This window comes from Octopus bimaculoides, chromosome 14, assembly GCF_001194135.2.
Source record: "Octopus bimaculoides isolate UCB-OBI-ISO-001 chromosome 14, ASM119413v2, whole genome shotgun sequence".
In the NCBI taxonomy this organism is placed as follows: Eukaryota; Metazoa; Mollusca; class Cephalopoda; order Octopoda; family Octopodidae; genus Octopus; species Octopus bimaculoides.
Genome location: NC_068994.1, coordinates 5,507,583 through 5,525,394, shown reverse-complemented (window position 1 = coordinate 5,525,394; position 17,812 = coordinate 5,507,583). Strand labels below are relative to the sequence as shown.

Genomic DNA, 17,812 nt, shown 5'->3' with positions numbered 1-17,812 from the left:
AAAATGGATCCTTTTCCTTGTTAGTATTTGCACATGATTTATGTACGACTCCAGGGTCAAAATTACCGTCAACCGCCTTGGCGGATGTCATCCCTACCTTCATGTCCACACATGTTCCATTATGGAAGACACGTGTTCCTTTCGTTCCATAAGTACTTGATTGATTTGTTTGTTTACCTTGAGCAATATTAACTGAAAAAGATAGAAGCCTAAATTAATGATTAGTATACAATTTTTAGTTCAATATATTTTGAAACCGTTATTTTCTGAATAAGTGGCATATTTCTATAGCTCCACTTTTCTGTACATAACTATAAAAAATGTAGTATATACTTAAAATATACAAAGTTTGTATCATCCCAAAGTACCAGATGGGAGATGGCAGTTATAAGACAAAAACTTAACACTTATAAACTAAATATTCATAAAAGATCAGGCAAGAATATCGAGAAAGTTCATAACAATCTAAGCTGGAGTTCCCATGTAAACAGTAAGGTTGACTTGGCCCGCAAGATGTGCTCTTGAATTCTGAGAGTCGTCTGGTCTAGAGATGCTCACACTTTCATCCTTCTCCTTCTCTACTTTTGACCGATCCACCTTGAATAATGTTGCCCACTGTGGTCACCCCACACGAAGCAAAGCATTATGAAAGTGGAAGCACTCCAGAGGTCAATAATAAGAAAGATAGACGGCATGACAAGCATCAACTCCTGGGGTCGACTAAAAACCTCATTCTCTTCTCTCTCCAACGCCACTGTGAGCGCTACATCATATATCTGATGTGGAAAATATTCCATCAATATTGCACGAATAATGTTAGCATCCATTTTAAAATCCACGCAAGACTTGACCTCTGTGCTCTCCGCCGACTACAAAAATCGAACTCAGGACACATAACAACATTACGACACAACTACTTTACCTCAACCGGTTCAGCTCATTTTAATATTATTTCAAAATACATCAAAACGGAAACAGATCCCATAAAATTCTAGTTCTCTGGACAATTTTTTCCAAAAGTCCCAGACCAACCCCCTACACCTGGATATGTCTCCAAAAATAAATTTTAAAAACTCTTTGCTAGAGTGGGCCATGATGTCACATATATGAGTCGGGTGTTAATCACGATCTAAAAGACTTCTCCAGGTGGTGCTATTAAGTTAGATATGACCTGGGCCTATACTGGCCGAAACTTATTTAAGTTATATAATTTTCTTCAAATCTACATAAAGCTGAAGTTTAAGAGCTAACTTATTTTATACTACATGCTAGATAATTTTCTAATTTGATATCGTAGAATATTATCTTGGGAAAATTGATGAATATAAAATTATATAATACAATTTCCTGTCGTAAAAATAACTCATTCACGAAACCTTTTGATACAACACTAATATCTTAATACAATCCTATACTAATCCCACTCAATTAGACGTATGAGAACAACAATAACATTACTATATAACAATATACTAAGGAATCTGAAAACTAGAATGACTGACATATAGGAATATGAAATGGAATATATTCTGTAAATACGAGAACAATACATCTCTCATTCATTAGCAAAAATTAAATAATTTATTGCATAGATTTTAGTATATATTACTGGTAAGTATAATATCGATACTCACTGGAAGGGTGAACATTCAAGAGTAGTTCGGTTGAGGGGTGGAAATGGACTTGGAATAAAAAACGACATAACTAAATACTTCTCTGTCTCCGTCATTTATACCATGAATAATATTTATCTTACTTTTCCAAGTTCCATCGGATATGACGGTTCTTCCTTCGCTACGCCTTGACACACACACACACACACACACACACACACACACATATGTAAAGCGTGAACCCCAATACCACTTGCATTCACAGATTCTCCAAGTCTCATAAATTGAAAGAACTAAACAGTTTCGGTTAATAAAACAGACATCAATTTTACCATGTCCTATTTCAGTATGCTGAGTTTAATTGTATCTTTGTTAAATCATTTTATCAAGGACATATAACACCAACAAAAGAATCCTAAGTGCTTACTGTTCCGAAGTTTCTATATGCTATGAAATACATATCTATTCACGTTATGTGCCATGCAGTAAATATTAATAGCTGGTTTCAGATCTGAATACCAAAGAAATGAACCGTATTGAGAAGATTTATTCGCATGGGCTACGATTCCGAAAGTATGACTGTAACATTAAACATAATTAAATGTCTTCTCAACTGCTTCAACTAAGTTAGTCATGGCACTGGTAACCTCTGGCTGAAAGTTATCTAAGTATCTAAGTATCCTCATACTCTGAACAAATATGTACTCACCATATGTTTGCTTCTCACACTTCCCTCCATACCATCCATCTTCGCAGCCATCTTTACACTCTCCAGTAATTTGGTGACATGATTTATTTCCAGAACAATGACATTTCTTGGTACAGTTTTTACCATACAATTGTGGTGGGCATCCTAAATTGATAACATCGAAACAGTTTCTTTGTAAATGAGCATTAAAACAAAACAGTTATTGAATATAAATCTCAAACTTCCAAAGTCTCACATATCAAGTAATTCATCGACAATAGTGCTATTTTCTATATTTAACTTTTACAATCTTAAATTTGTAGAAATTCATGCACATATAAGAAATAAAAAATTATGTGATTCCTGTACATGTAGAATCTACATAAGCTACAGTTGTGAAAAGTTTAAAACAAGTTTTCTGTTTCTTAGCCGAGAAGGGAAAATTGAACTGTTTCTATCAAAAAGAAATCAACAGTATGCTAACATTGCAGTTCTAAGGTATGGGTACACGGGGAAGTTATGTTGGGGCCTCTGGTATTAGGGGCCTAATTATGATGTAAATTCGCTGTGTCTTCCTGTTAGTATCTAAATATTAAAGAGCTTAATTCAATGACTTGCCCGGGAGCCTACTATGCTATTAAGGTTTGTTAAGATCGTGCATCTGTGCGTGCGTGCATGTTTGTGTGTGTTTGTGTGTGTGTGTGTGTGTGTGTGTGTGTGTGTGTGTGTGTGTGTGTGTGCCTCTGTGTGTGTGTGTCTGTCTGTCCATTTGTCGGTATACAAATACATGTATATAAAATCATATACATATATTTGTGTATATATACATATATATGTTGCAGTCTGTAACACAATTTCTAATACAAGTTATTATACTTAAAATTTGTTTTGTGGAGAAAATGATATAGGTGAAGGTGTAGCCTAGTGATAGAAAATTTGTTCCACAATCAGATTTTTCTAAGTTCAGTGCTACAGTATGGTATCTTGGGCAAGTAACTTCCATTATAAACCCGGACAACCAAACCTTGTATGTGGATTTAGTAGACAGAAACTGAAAGATGCCCGCGGTATCTGTTAAGCACGCACTATCCGACAGCAGAATGTTATAGCCGAGTCTGTTGTGTGCCTGACAATATATACCTAAGTTGCGAATGAAAGTGTGAGGGGTCGTGGCCGTTTGCGTGGTGATCACGTTTTATTGGTTAATTTTCAATCATAATCAACCAATATTTACCCGATTAACTAACAATGAAGAAGTTATATTGAACCGGCGCGTGTGTTTATTGGTGTAATAATCTACCTAAGAAACAAGATTTTGTCTCAACACATGAACTCGCATCAAGAATCTTGCAAACCAAATACAAAATCGAAGTATATTACAAAATACTTTTTATGAATTAATTCAAAGTCAAATCGTTTAGCTGAAAAAAAGTATCTTTTCAGTAATAATTTGTCTTGTGAAAAGATTTTTTCTTAAAAAAGTTGTTTCCATAAAAAATTGTTTTAATGAAGAGTTCTGTGATAAATTCTTGTTTGACAAAAGTCATGATATTAATGATTGAACATGATAAAAAATACCAAAAAAAAATGAATAAACATCTGCAAATTGCTTTTAAAGTGATGTTTCAACATACCAATTAACTTAATAAAATTAATTCCAGCCGTTCCATTGATATTCAACGTATCAGTATGTACGTCACCAGTGCAAATTGTAGTCTTAGTATTAGTAGTGTTCTTTATTTCGCATTTCAATCCAGTTGGTTGCGTGACGTTCATTAATGAATCTAAAAAGAGAAAAATATACATGAAAATAGAAATTCTTAATCAGTAAAGAACTATAAATGGTTAAATATAAAGCTTTCAAAACCGGAAGTAGGTATTCATATAGAGGTGAATGGCTAAAGAAAAATCTAGGAATAATTTAATTTAGGGACATACAAAAGCGAAAACAAGTAGAACTAAATAATTGTTATTTACAGTAAGTTAGGTAATAGCTAAAGGTTTGGTTCATCTAGTACAATTAATTCAATTTAGAGGAGAAAAGCTGAAGAGAGAACTAGGAACAAACTAAACTAGGGGCATACACAAATTATGAACCAGCGAATGTTAATATTCATGTAAATAGATAAAAAATTTGAAAATTATTATATACATAATTTTTATGTACCACCAAAATTGAGTGAATATTCTCATAGGACTTTTAACTATTTCGATATTTTTAATAAGTAATTTATTGCCTGAGTATCTTCCACCTTCACTATACACTAGTAACTATACACACTTGAATTAAACTCTACATACTAAGTTTATATTGATTTAATAGCACAATATGACATTTTTACCAATTGTATCTACTTGAGCTTTATTATACTTAACACTCCAGATAAATATATTGATTTACAATTCCATTATACACAGCTTTACTTCCCTTCTAAGGGCTCTACCATTTATATGCTATGTTCTTGATGTATAATTTTTTTATCAGTTAACGGTTTGCAGCCATTTACTCAACATGAGGAAATTGAACACCTACTTTGTATACCTTTATCTAGAGATTCGACTTTCAAATAAATTTTTACTTTACTTAATTAATTTTCTGAGAGCTTGAATTGAAACAGCTGTAAGGGATGTTTGTCAATTTTTTAATTAATAAATATTAATTTAACAATTACCAATCTATTTTCTCATATTATTATAATAAATAAAATATATATAAACCACGGTTTATATAGCTACCTTGCAGATTTGGTAGACGGAAACTGAAAGAAGTCCGTCGTATATATATATACATATATGTATATATATGTGTGTGCGTTTGTGTGTTTGTGTTTGTCCCCCCAACATCGCTTGACAACCGATGCTAGTGTGTTTATGTCTCCGAAACTTAGCAGTTCAGCAAAAGAGACCGTTAGAATAAGTACTAGGCTTACAAAGAATAAGTCCTGGGGTCGATTTGCTCGACTAAAGGCGGTGCTCCAGCATGGCCGCAGTCAAATGACTGAAACAAGTAAAAGAGTAAAAGAGTAAAAGAGTGTTATTGTTGGGTTTATTAATTTATGTACAATGCAATATTTTGCCTTATCTCCTGACCTCTCCCCATAGTTTCGTTTATATTTAGCTATATTTGATTGCTCTAATATACCTGTTATATTTGTATTATACCCGTGCTGAATGGTACCAATTTTCTTCTGGGCACTTGATCACTTAAATGTTTTAATCGTATTTTTATTTTATCATTTTCATGGATTCGTTTATAAGCTCTAAATTCTTATTATATTATATTATATTATGTTATATTATATTATATTATATTATATTACATTTATATTCCTCCTTTCTCACTATATTCTTTCTCGGTATATTCACCGCGTTCATACACACATAATTTTTCTCGTCTGGCCGTAAAGCCTTTTCTGTTTGTTTTCCTGTCTTGTTTTTTGTCCGCCACTACATTCCTCCATGGCAAGATTTAATTTGCGTATACAAATTTAATCTGCGGTCCATGGGATGAGCTGTTTTAACGATGCGTCCTGCCCAAGCTCGTCGAAACGCCGGTGTTAAAACGTGGGTAGCTGATGAAGTAGAATGTTCTCTATGTGGCTTGTGTGTTTTCTCGTCTACGTTTTGTTTGCAATGTCCTGTACCCAGATATGCACCTATATATACAGGTGGATGTCGGTATGCACATACCTGTACGTATATATGCATATACTCATTTACTATTTGTTTATATATATGTAATATGCTATGCACCTTTTAAGCCTTATCCATAACTACACTTTTCTTATATCATTATGCACTTGAGGAATCGTTTAATAACCAAGTTTTGCTGCTTTATGTCTACTTAGAGAAAACTGTTTGATACCATCGAATTTATGCAACGAAATCAAGTAATATCAGTGAAATTGATAAATATATTAAACAGAGAGGGGCTCTATGTATGTGTGCATGCGTGTTAGAGACAGAAAGAGGGACAGGGGGAAAGCGAGACAGGGGGAAAGCGAGACAGAAAGATACAGTGAGTGAGACAGACAGACAGAAAGAGAGAGAAAGAGTGGCAGATGGAATGATAAATATAGGGATTCATTGACGCGGTAGTACTCTCATTATCAACGTTATTTAAGGCATCGATTTGGCAGAATCATTAGCATGACGGACAAAATGCTTTTTGGTATTTCTTCGAGCTCTTGACGTTCTCAGCTCAAATCCTCTGAAGAACGTCTTTGCCTTTCTTTCTTTTGGAACCAATAAAAAAGTACCATTCGAACAATCAGATTGATGTAATCGACTAGCCTCAATTCCCCAAAATTGGAAGCTTTGTGCCGATAGGAAAAGGAATATTCACATTATTTCGCAGATTTTTGTGATCACTTATCACTCATTTCACATCTTGCACTAATTAATTTCAGTTTGGTTTGACCTAAGTTTTAATAGTCTGCATATATTACACGTTGCCAATATTTTCAGAGATTTATTAATTTGGAATGATCATTACAAATGTTCTAATATACGTTAATAAGCATACTTACTGAACTTGAACCAATATCTTAGTATTTTCCGAATAAATGAAAATATTTTCATAACATTAATAATACATAAAAATTGTATATTAAAAACAAATTAATTTCAATTTCAGTATCATTAGAAATATAAGCACTACAATCATTTGCACAACGACAATAAATCTTAATTTAACATCAGTTACGAGAAATACAAATATGAAATACAATTTGAAATGTTTCTTACCAGAAAGATTGCTACAAATTTTTATTGTATTAATTCTGTATTTGTTTCTAAATTTTAGTTCTATTGGGGACATCACTGCCTCTTTGTTTTTAGATATAAATAGTTGATGATAACTCTGATTTGTGTCTTTCTTTATGAAGTTATGGTACATACCTGCATATAATATACAAAAATAATTTAAAATTATTAAACTAACAACTCGATTAATAATAGCAAATACTGACAAACTCAAGCAAGTATTCAGATAAGTTTTGGTACATTTTAGCTAACAAAAGTTATATTTACATTTAAATTATAACATATATTAAGGTTAAGAATCTGTGTATTTTTCCCTAATAGTTTAATAATATTGTAAAAACTTCCTTTTATTTAATAAAGATGCACCTATCTAAGTACTGGAACATTTACTAGAATGGACATGCATAATTCAATGTAAATACAATATGAAGTAAAGTACAAATATGCACTCATTAATACGTTATAACTAAACACCTATGTCGTGAAATTGTGAGATATAATAATACTCTGATTAAATATATTTATGTAAACTAGATGTGCGAGTGCGTGCGTGTGTGAGTGCATGCGTGCGTGAGTGTGCACTTATGTGTGTGTATTTTTAAACATGCGCGTGGGAGACAGAGATAAAGTGAAAGAGTGTGTGTGTGTGTGTGTGTGTGTGTGTGTGTGTGTGTGTGTGTGTGTGTGTGTGTGTGTGTATGTGTGTGTTCTGAGTTATTTATCTAAGAAAATATTTCCAGTTACTTTAGAAACAGTAATGAGATCTAACAATGACGAAACCGACAATTATTTTTGCTAACATGCAAGCATCCACATTCAACACATCAGATAAAATGAATTACGTAAGTTCCGCTGAGCAAACATCTAGAAACAAGCAGGGACCATAGATTCAAGATCTTTGTTTCCTATAAATCACTATGGGATGTTCGAAAATAGCGGAAGGCAATGGAATAACATTTTATAAAAAGAAAACGACTTAAAAAGCAAAAGTGTAAAAAGAATATATATATAAATATATAAAAGGAAAAAGTAAACGTGTAATAAGTTTATAAAAACATGAGAAATTCTTATTCAGATCTTTAATTTCATAGCGGAAAATAAACCAGATTACCCCTAGATATTATTATTAGTAATACTCTCACGACCGTTTCTAAAATAACTGTAAAAATTTACTTAACCAACACATACACACACACACGCACACACATACACACACACACGTACACACACACATACACATACACACACACGCGCGCGCACACACACACATGTAGTGGAAATATATAGTCAGTACAAGGTGTTCATGTGGCTGCGTGTATGTCATTACAATAGTTCATAAAGAGATGAAGACTAAATTCAAGACATATATTTACCACATAAAAATATATTCTGTTTACTGGTCGATGATGATACATAGAATCAAAATGTAGAATCTAGTTGAATGAAGTTATCTATGCAAGAAAGTTCAGAGATAGAAAATGTAGAAATAACAGCTAAGTGGTGGTTCTAAGTCATGTGGCGTAGAGAAATAGACGGACATAACAATGACATGAATGGTTCTAAGTCTAATCAACTAAGAAGCAAAGGGCAGGGTTAGCAAGCTGTTTTTATTAATGGATCGTTAGACATTCTAGAAACTTGCAAGAGAAACGTTAAGCTTCTTGAATAATTAAGAATCACGTCTCACGGCACGGACGCTTCGAGAAACTTAGAATAGGGAGTTTACTAAATAACCGTTCTTGCAAGGGAGATCATTCAATTATTTAGCTACGTAGACCACTACATATATAATGAAATGAAAATAAAAGAGGATGGATGATTGTCAGTTCACTAAGAATTAGGAAATTCTACCGTAACCTTAACCTTGACTTAACTTTCGAACTAGGTATTAAAACAGTTAACTGCGTAGACGTCTCGTTGAACCTAAAATCCAGATTATACTATCCCTACAGAAAACCAGATGAAATCACTAAATATATTAGCAGATTCTCCAATCAGTCCCATCTCCGTTATTAATTCTCTAGCTAAAAGTATTCCACGCAGAATTACGCAACTTTCGGCGAATGAAGACATTTTCAATTCATACTTTCATTTTTACAATCCGGCTCTTTCTAACGCAGGATATAAATAAGAAATAATATATGAAAACCCTGCTGCCACTGGGTCATATATTAGTAATGACCAGTCTAGTAGGTTTGCAGATGGTGATAGTAATGTGGCCATTTAAGTAAGAGAAATCTCGATGTTGTTATCACCCAGACTTCTACTAATCTGGCAGAAATATTGGCCTCAATAAATCACCCATGATTAACAATGAATCACCTAGAAAAAAGTATGGTTATTAATAATATTAATTTAAATGAGGGTACTGGTAACAGCAGATACGGGTGCAGGCTTTGCTGCATGGAGCTGTCTGAAATTTTGAAGAGATCAAATAGTGAAAATCTAATAACTACTAAACTAAACCATCGTCTTTCCTGTATACATAAGGCTAATGGCACATTTAAATATTTCAAGGACATTAAATAGCCTCTATAATAACTCCTAACCTAGGGATAATCTAATTTACTACCTCTATTGTTGACCTAAAATTCGATTGATCTGTTTAATTGTTTTAGTCCCAGTCATGTTCTTTTTCACCATTACTTCCTAACCGCTCTTAATATACTTGCATGGTATATTATATTGAAGTAACTAACCATTTTGTCTGTGGTGTATTACGCAATAGCGATAGCAAAGATATATAACCTAGAAGTAGCAGCCTGCACACCCTAGCAGTTTGGGGGGAGGGAGTGAAGGGACTACAAGAGATTGAGTGAAGAGGAGGAGGAGAAGATAAGTAATGGAATAAAATAAAGGGTGTGAAAAGCAACAGTATAATGAAATCTTAGATAGATGAGAAATGGGGAAGTTTCATGATGTATGGGGGTTTTCGGAATCGGAGTCTAGCGGGAAGTAGGGGTGGAAATTGCGTATATGTGTTTTTGTGTGTTATGCATATATGGGTATATGTAATGTGGCGTGCGCGTGTGTGTTATATATATGTATGGGTGTTTGTGATGTGGCGTGCGTGTGTGTGTTTTAAAAATGTGTTAAATGTTATTTGTTTGTATCCAATAATAATATGACATCTTTTCTTTTATAAGATTTAGTTAAACTTTTGTTTTATGGAAACAGGATTATTAATGTAACACTGTTCTGCATATTTGAAACTTTCTTATATTAAAGGAATCTATAATGCAAACTATTTGTTTTTCATATTAATCAATACCTTAATATCTTTGCACGTTTAGGTTAAAATTATTCAAACAATTAAAATGTCGGGAATGAAAATCATGCTTTAAACAATAGTACTTTTTATCAGTATCATCAGACAACCAACTTTTAATGAAATTGTGATTTAAACAGAATATATAAGAATGTAATGTTCAGCAACCCTGCTATTTTTTAACTTACGTTTTTGACAATATGGCTTTTCATATCCAGGTAAGCATCCATTTTCACATTTACTAAGGATTTGGAACTTACAGTCACTAAGGTGTTTGCAGTTACATTGGTATTTTTGTTCTTTTCCAAACAAGTCAACTCCAGTATAATTTACACAATTCTCTGTAAACAAAAAATACATCAACAATATTACAAAATTTCTTTCAATTATTGTCTTAATATATAATATTGATTTCCTTCATATTAAACTATATCTAAGTTATATAAAAAGCTTTAGATGAATATAGCGTTATGATTTATACAATTTAAAGAGCATTAGCAATCTCAGTGGCAAGGAATAAATTAATCTAATTTTTAGAATCGGTTCACAAACAGTTTACTTCCGCGATACTCCTCTGTCTACCCTAAATATTAATTTATTATTTATCGTAAATTTTTTTATCTATGACATAAAAGAAAATTGATAATTAGTGTTTATGAACTACAGATTCTGAGGTTTTAAAATATATTCATGTACATATCTTCCTCACATTTAATGACGCATTTTTAATACTCTTGTTATTTAGCCGTCACTCAGCATTAACTGAGTTGATCTATGATCGAAGGCTTTACACCCATGTCTATTCCGTTTCTACTTAACCCATCCCATATATTTTTCTCTCAGAGAATTGCTATATGATTTTATCTGGTCAACTAACGAAAGGAGAGGTGCCATTCATCACTGTAGACTTTTAGGTTTGTCATTTTTTGCTAATATTTCTGAATTATTGAAATTCTTAAAAATTTAAGAGGTTCTTTCCATTTGCTTTATTTTCTCATAAGAAAAACGGTGAGAGATGCCTAGTAGTACTGGGATAATTTGAAGATTTAACATTCATAGAGGAGAATACACACACACGTATATATTTTCTTAAGCTTTGTTAAAAGCTGGTTATTACAGATTAACAGCTTTGTCTAAAATTGGTTATTCCAGATTAACAGCTTTGTCAACTTTTATTGTGCGGAATATAAATCTTTCACAACCTTCAAAACTGAGGTCCACTGTGAACTTTTATGAACTCGAAAATACAATACAATTGTTTCGACACATCTAGCATCGATCCCTCATGGGTGGGATACTTCACAAATGGGTCAGGAGCATCCGACCATGCAGATGTATCTCTTCGGGTGATTAATCGATATAACTCGTTAGAATAACAATTCCGCAATGTATCTTCTCATTTAGTGTAAAGAAAAGTAACAAATTATAGGACATAGCTTCACTATAAATAAATGACACCGCGTGTGATGATACAGGTGATATTCCCATCACTTTTCGAAGTTAACTAAATTAGAAAAGAATAATGTTTAGTATTTGGTATAATAATATAAAATTTATCACATGAACGCTGTAAACAAAAAAACATGTTAACAATGTTAGCATCATCTACATTCTAAGTTTATTATAACGAAAGTTATGTATTTTGAAAAATTTCGAAATGAATTTTTCTATTTAAAAAATTCATATTATTAGTTATATATATTTTTAAAAGTATGTAGCCTTTGATAAAAAAATTTTCTAATGTCTTCTGTCTAAAATTGATTAATCATAGTTATCAATTGATATATATTTTCTCTTGTTCTAAGTCATTCTCTGTCTTCTTATAAAATACACATCGTGGTCCTCTTTGTCTTCTTTACTGTGATGGTAACTTACAGAATGGAATCAGTATTTCTGGCATATGTGTACATGTACACGTACACATAATTACATATAATAGCACTCACAATACAGTAGAAAACCGCACTCTATCGAAGAAATGTAAAACTATGACAGGATGCAGAATATGAGAGTAAGAGCAGTATCATGTTATTCAATTTAGTTATATTAAATAGCAATAATACTACTAAACTTACCAGGTGTTCTGAAACAAGTACTGTTGCAGGAAATGTTATTTCTCTTATCATCTGCGACGCAATCTCCTATGGTAATATTGCATTGGGCTTTAATAAAGAAAAATAGAACTTTATTTTTAAGTAGACATCAGTGGAATAACTTAGACATCGTGTAGAATATAAAGAAATGATATTTATGTCCATCTCAGCCATATAAATGCCATAAATCAAAATGTTTGTTAGTGAAAATAAAAATCAAGTGAAAACTTTTCAGCGAGAACAGAAACCGGGGTATTTCTAGAAAAGCTTGGATACAACATATCCTAATATGCATAGAAATGTTTTTGAACACCTTAACTGTTTATAAACGTGTTAATGCATCAGTACACAAAGGGGTTTATCTTTCCCCCGAAAAATAGCAAATAGATTTATCTCTGTTGATGGGGGAAAAAATTTACCATCACACATATCAAGATTACGTCTCCCTGAACTATGAAAACCCCACATGTTCGGTCTTATATAGAAACGATATTGCTTCAGAACAGCTCCCTCCAAAAACAGATATGACGAAGTTGACAAGGCGTTATATGTTCTTAAATTGTATCTTATTTATTTCAGTCACTAAATTGGATCCATGCAGGGGCAACGCATTGAAAAACTTCACTAGAAAGAATCAAAACGAGTATTTTTTTGTAAGCCTGATGCTCATCCTATTGGTCTCATTTACTAAATGGCTAAGTTACGGGGACGGAAACATAATAACACCGGTTGTCAAGCGGTGGTCTGTAAGAAACACAGACGCAATAATATTTCTATCAATTTCCGACCACAACGACTCACAAGGTATTGGTTGGCCCGAGGCTATAGCAGGAGACACTTGCTAAATGTGCCACGTGGTGGAACTAAACCTGGAATCATATGGTTGGGAAGCAAACTTCTTACAAGACAGCTGCACCTTTTTCTTCTCATCAACACAAAATACATACCTTTATATAATACATAAATACACATATATGTATGTGTGTGTGCATATATACAGACAGACACACACGTATAATCAAGTTTGTTTTGTTTTGGAGAGAATAGAATTGCACTTTTATATTAATAACTATGCAAAACTGGTGGGAATATCATTTGTATGACTTCAAAGGTTAGGTCACTATTTAGTTAGATATTTTAGGAGTTAGTTATAGGTTTACTTATTGAATTTATTTACCGATACTGTTTTTGTACATAGGGTAAATGTGTTTCTTTGTTGTAGTTTAATTAATAATGTTAGTGTTTAATGTTTCCTAGAACTAAGATTGTGTGGATGTGGTGATATCTAAGGTATGTTTGTTCCCAAACAACACTTAGTGATATCTGTGGAGCAGCTGATGATAGAGGTATGTTGGATTGTTGATATGGCTGTTCGTATTAGAACAAAAATTATTGATTTTTCAGCATCTCCTGTAAAACAAAAAAGTGGACTAGAATGAAAAACGTGAGCAAGGGATTGAAATATTCTTAAGTATTTAATAAGCCTGGAAAAATACAGAACAAAAACTAATCCTTAAAATAAAAGAAAAGAGCTTAAAATATTGCAGCTAAAATGGAACTTGAATGGGTTCCCAATTAAATAGAATATTCAAATAAGCCAAGTCATACAATGTTGATCTATCATCTTTCACCCTATTGCTAATCCTGACTGCAAATAAATTTCAGTTATTTTAATATATGAAAATAGAGTGGTAACTGCCATAATATTTTGTAACATTAGTAGTTAAAATTTTTTATTCACTAAAATTTTTTTACAAATGTAAAGGAAGTAGGTAATTAATCTAAATGTTAGATTATAGTAAAATTTAAGCCTATATCAGTAATTAAATATTTTCTTGGTTATATTTTTGGCAAAATTATTTTACTTTACTTTCATGGAGTTAAATATAATAAAAGAAAATAAAGATCATCTTTATAAAATTGTCTTAATAATAAATAAACAAACACGATTCTCTATTTCAAAAATCTTAAAACAATATATTATTTGATGAATGCGAATTTATGATAAAGCATCAGATTATTTTTATCGAATTTTAAATTTAGTTCTAGCACTTTAAGCTCTTTTATTTTTGACCTACTTCTTGACTGAAAGATGGTCGATCAGTATTGAATGGCTTGGCTTTGAATATTTTATTGAATTTGCAACCCATTCAAATTTTATCTTAGTTGCAATTTTTGAAGATCTTTTCTTTTAGGCTTACTTATTCTGTATTTTTCCAGGTTTATTAAATACTTATTGGGTTGGTGCATAATCATTGCGGCTTTTCTTCAACAAATTTTCTTCAACAGAATCAATAACAATATTTAACAAAAACATCTTTAAATGACGGTCTGACCGTCTGCCAAGCAAATGCGAAGCAGTAATTGAAGTAGATTATGAATATGCTCCGGAATAATCATTTAAAGATGTTTTCGTTACATGTTGTTATTGCTCTGTTTATTTCTCGCTCACGTTTTTCATTCTAGTATATATACATATGTGAGTGTGTGTATACATATCCATATATATTATATTATGTTATATATACAAAGACAAATGTATGTACATTTTCACTAAATTGTAGCTATACTGGTAGACCGCTGTAACGGGGTTTATAAATATGTATACCAAACTCCAGTATATTGTTGGTCATTTTAAAAACTTTTTCTAAGTCATGTACTTATTGTAGCGGCATTCGTTTATCGCAACGCTAGGTCAGGGGACATAAGCACAGAGAAAACGCATTTTTGTGAGGCGGTGAAAACGGTGACAGTCTTACAAACAACTTCACAAATAAATACACACGCCCACACACATACACACACATACACACACACTCACAAAAACGGATTTATTCATATGTATATGTATATATGCCTATCTCTCTCGCCTTCTCTCTTTCTCCCTCTGTCTATCATCTATCTATCTATCTGTGTCTGCGTGCGTGAGTATATATACACACAAACACACACACACACATGCACATGTATATATATTTGTATGTGTAACGTAATAGTTTAGAAAAAAACCATTGGTTTCATATCTAGCGTGAACTAGACAATTCTTCAGTTTTTCTAAATGATAACCGTTCTCTGCAAAAAAATTTTTTAAACACAAGAACGCCGGTGATAGTTAAAAAAAATATTCCTTTTAAGAAATAATGGTCGGGCGAGTTGTCTTCCTTCGCTTGGTAGTTAGGTTTTCCAATTTTGAAGTAAAAATTTCCGAAAATGTGTCCTGGAGTTCAGGTAACTTCTTGGCTCATGTGAGTTCATGAGGATGATACATCTTCCTGCCATACACAATTTACACGGTCTTGTTCCATTGCGATAGGGTTTACGAGTTTCCAGTAATTTCCACCTGATGTTAAAGGGCGTACACACACACACACACACACACACACACACACACACACACATATATATATATGCATTAACACACGTACTTACTCATACAGGTATACAAGAGGGATTTCAGCATATGTTGTGTCTACTAATTTCCTTGAAAAGTATTTATCGATTTGAAACTATAGACTGAAATATTTGCTTCAACTCAGATATATGTCTGCTACAATATGTATGTGCGTATATGTCCGTTTGTATGTGTGTGTGTGTGCATGTGTATATGTGTGCGTGCGTATGTGTGTGTGTGTTTGTATATATATATATATATATATATATATATATATATATATATATATATATATATACATACATTCATATATTAATTTATATGAATATGTATATATGTACGTGCGTATACATCTGTGAATATATATAAGAAGAGTGAGGGAGAGGGGAAGAGAGAGAAAGAGAGAGAGAGGTAGGCTCCGTAGAGAAAACATAAAACATCAAAACTACATTATCAAATAATTAGGATATGCATTAATTACCACTAAAACATGTAATCAACATATATGGAGACAGTAATTAGAAAGAAAGAAAAGAAAAGAAATATAATTACATACACGTAGAAATCTGTTTGGTTGAAAGTATCAACAATAATCCACACCACAAAATGATTACATTCCCAGCAGACATTTCTCACAACTTCTATGTCCAAAAGAGTAACTAAATCTGATAAGTCTGTGATTAACTATAAAATTTTCAATAATCATATCCGGAAAAAAGAAAAACGCTGCAATAAGTATGTTTTTTCTCTCCCTCCAAGAGGAAGAACGAACATGTCTAGTTATTAAGGGCCCTCTATACCATCACAATGTATTCATAAACGGATGTACAAGTTTGTTTCTAAGTGTATCTATACATTTCTCATGACAATATGTATGCAACATATAATTATATGTGCATGCATGTAAATGTGCGTATGTTCAAATATGTATGTGTTGTGTGCGCGTATGTGTGTGTACGTGTGTGTGTGTGTATACCGAAACCTATAACTGTCATTCGATTGCGAGTGTAACTCTTTAGAAAATTATATATTTCCCTAATTTAGGTGATGAAGTAGCCACAAGTAGATGTTGGGTACTCTGTTAGCCCTTCTGTCATTAACCGAGTGGAATAACGTGGAATTTCGTGACACTATAAGTAGATTTAGACGAGTTTATATATACATCTATAGATAAGCATATACATATACATGCCAGAATACATACATATAAATATACACATATATATATAGAAATAGCGATGTTCTAGAAGCCGGCACAAAATCCCAAAACTGAACATGAAGATAACATTGACCTGCATGCAACAAGAAACCTCAGCAATCGAAAACACTTAACTGGTAAATTTGCCTTTTGGTACTTCATTAAAGATAATGCCAAAGCGAAAATATATGAAAATGTTTCAGCCAATCATCCACCCAAAGAAACTACAAATAAAACATATCGCTAATGAACTCGAACAACATCAAAAACTCTCGACAAATTTTGAATGGAAACCCAGCTAATACGGCTAAGAACAAATTGCAACGAAGAAAAATTTAAAACAATTAGCGCACAGATGCAAACAGAAATTGCAAAAGCTCCCAAGGCTGGGAAAACAATATTAAACTTTGGACAGAAATATGTGAAAACGAGGAATTAACAACTCTTCAACAATAGGACAGAAGTACTCTTTGGTTCTCCAATTATGAATCTCATTTCGCAAACGAATTGTCTACCGAGAATTTATTGCGATTCAGCCAAAACAGCCCTACTGATGATTACAGGTAAAATAACCTTGCTTAAATTCCTGTTTCCTTTCACTCCCTCATATTTTCATTTCAATTTCTTTTAGTAGTTAATTCTCTCTACACATCTAGGGAATCAACACAAATTCCAAAGCTTAATTTAAAGCACACAACGAAATAAATATACATGTACATTTACATAAATAAATGAATAAAATTACTTGCAAAAATTATATAAGAAAACTATGCACTATGCATCATGTACGTTATATA

At 32.5% G+C, this 17,812-nt stretch overlaps 1 protein-coding gene across 1 annotated transcript in view; it reads right to left on the bottom strand.

Annotated features, from left to right (window-relative positions):
* Positions 1-15,874, bottom strand: part of LOC128249427 (multiple epidermal growth factor-like domains protein 10) — a 16,384-nt gene extending 510 nt beyond the window's left edge. The window contains exons 1-7 of the mRNA XM_052973007.1: positions 15,856-15,874; positions 12,409-12,495; positions 10,522-10,674; positions 7,048-7,200; positions 3,936-4,085; positions 2,323-2,466; positions 3-192 (exon numbers count right to left, since the gene is read on the bottom strand). Coding sequence (XP_052828967.1) covers positions 3-192; positions 2,323-2,466; positions 3,936-4,085; positions 7,048-7,200; positions 10,522-10,674; positions 12,409-12,495; positions 15,856-15,859 — 881 coding nt within the window. The 5' untranslated portion in view covers positions 15,860-15,874. The remainder of the gene's footprint in view (positions 1-2; positions 193-2,322; positions 2,467-3,935; positions 4,086-7,047; positions 7,201-10,521; positions 10,675-12,408; positions 12,496-15,855) is intronic.
* Positions 15,875-17,812: the final 1,938 nt, after the last annotated feature.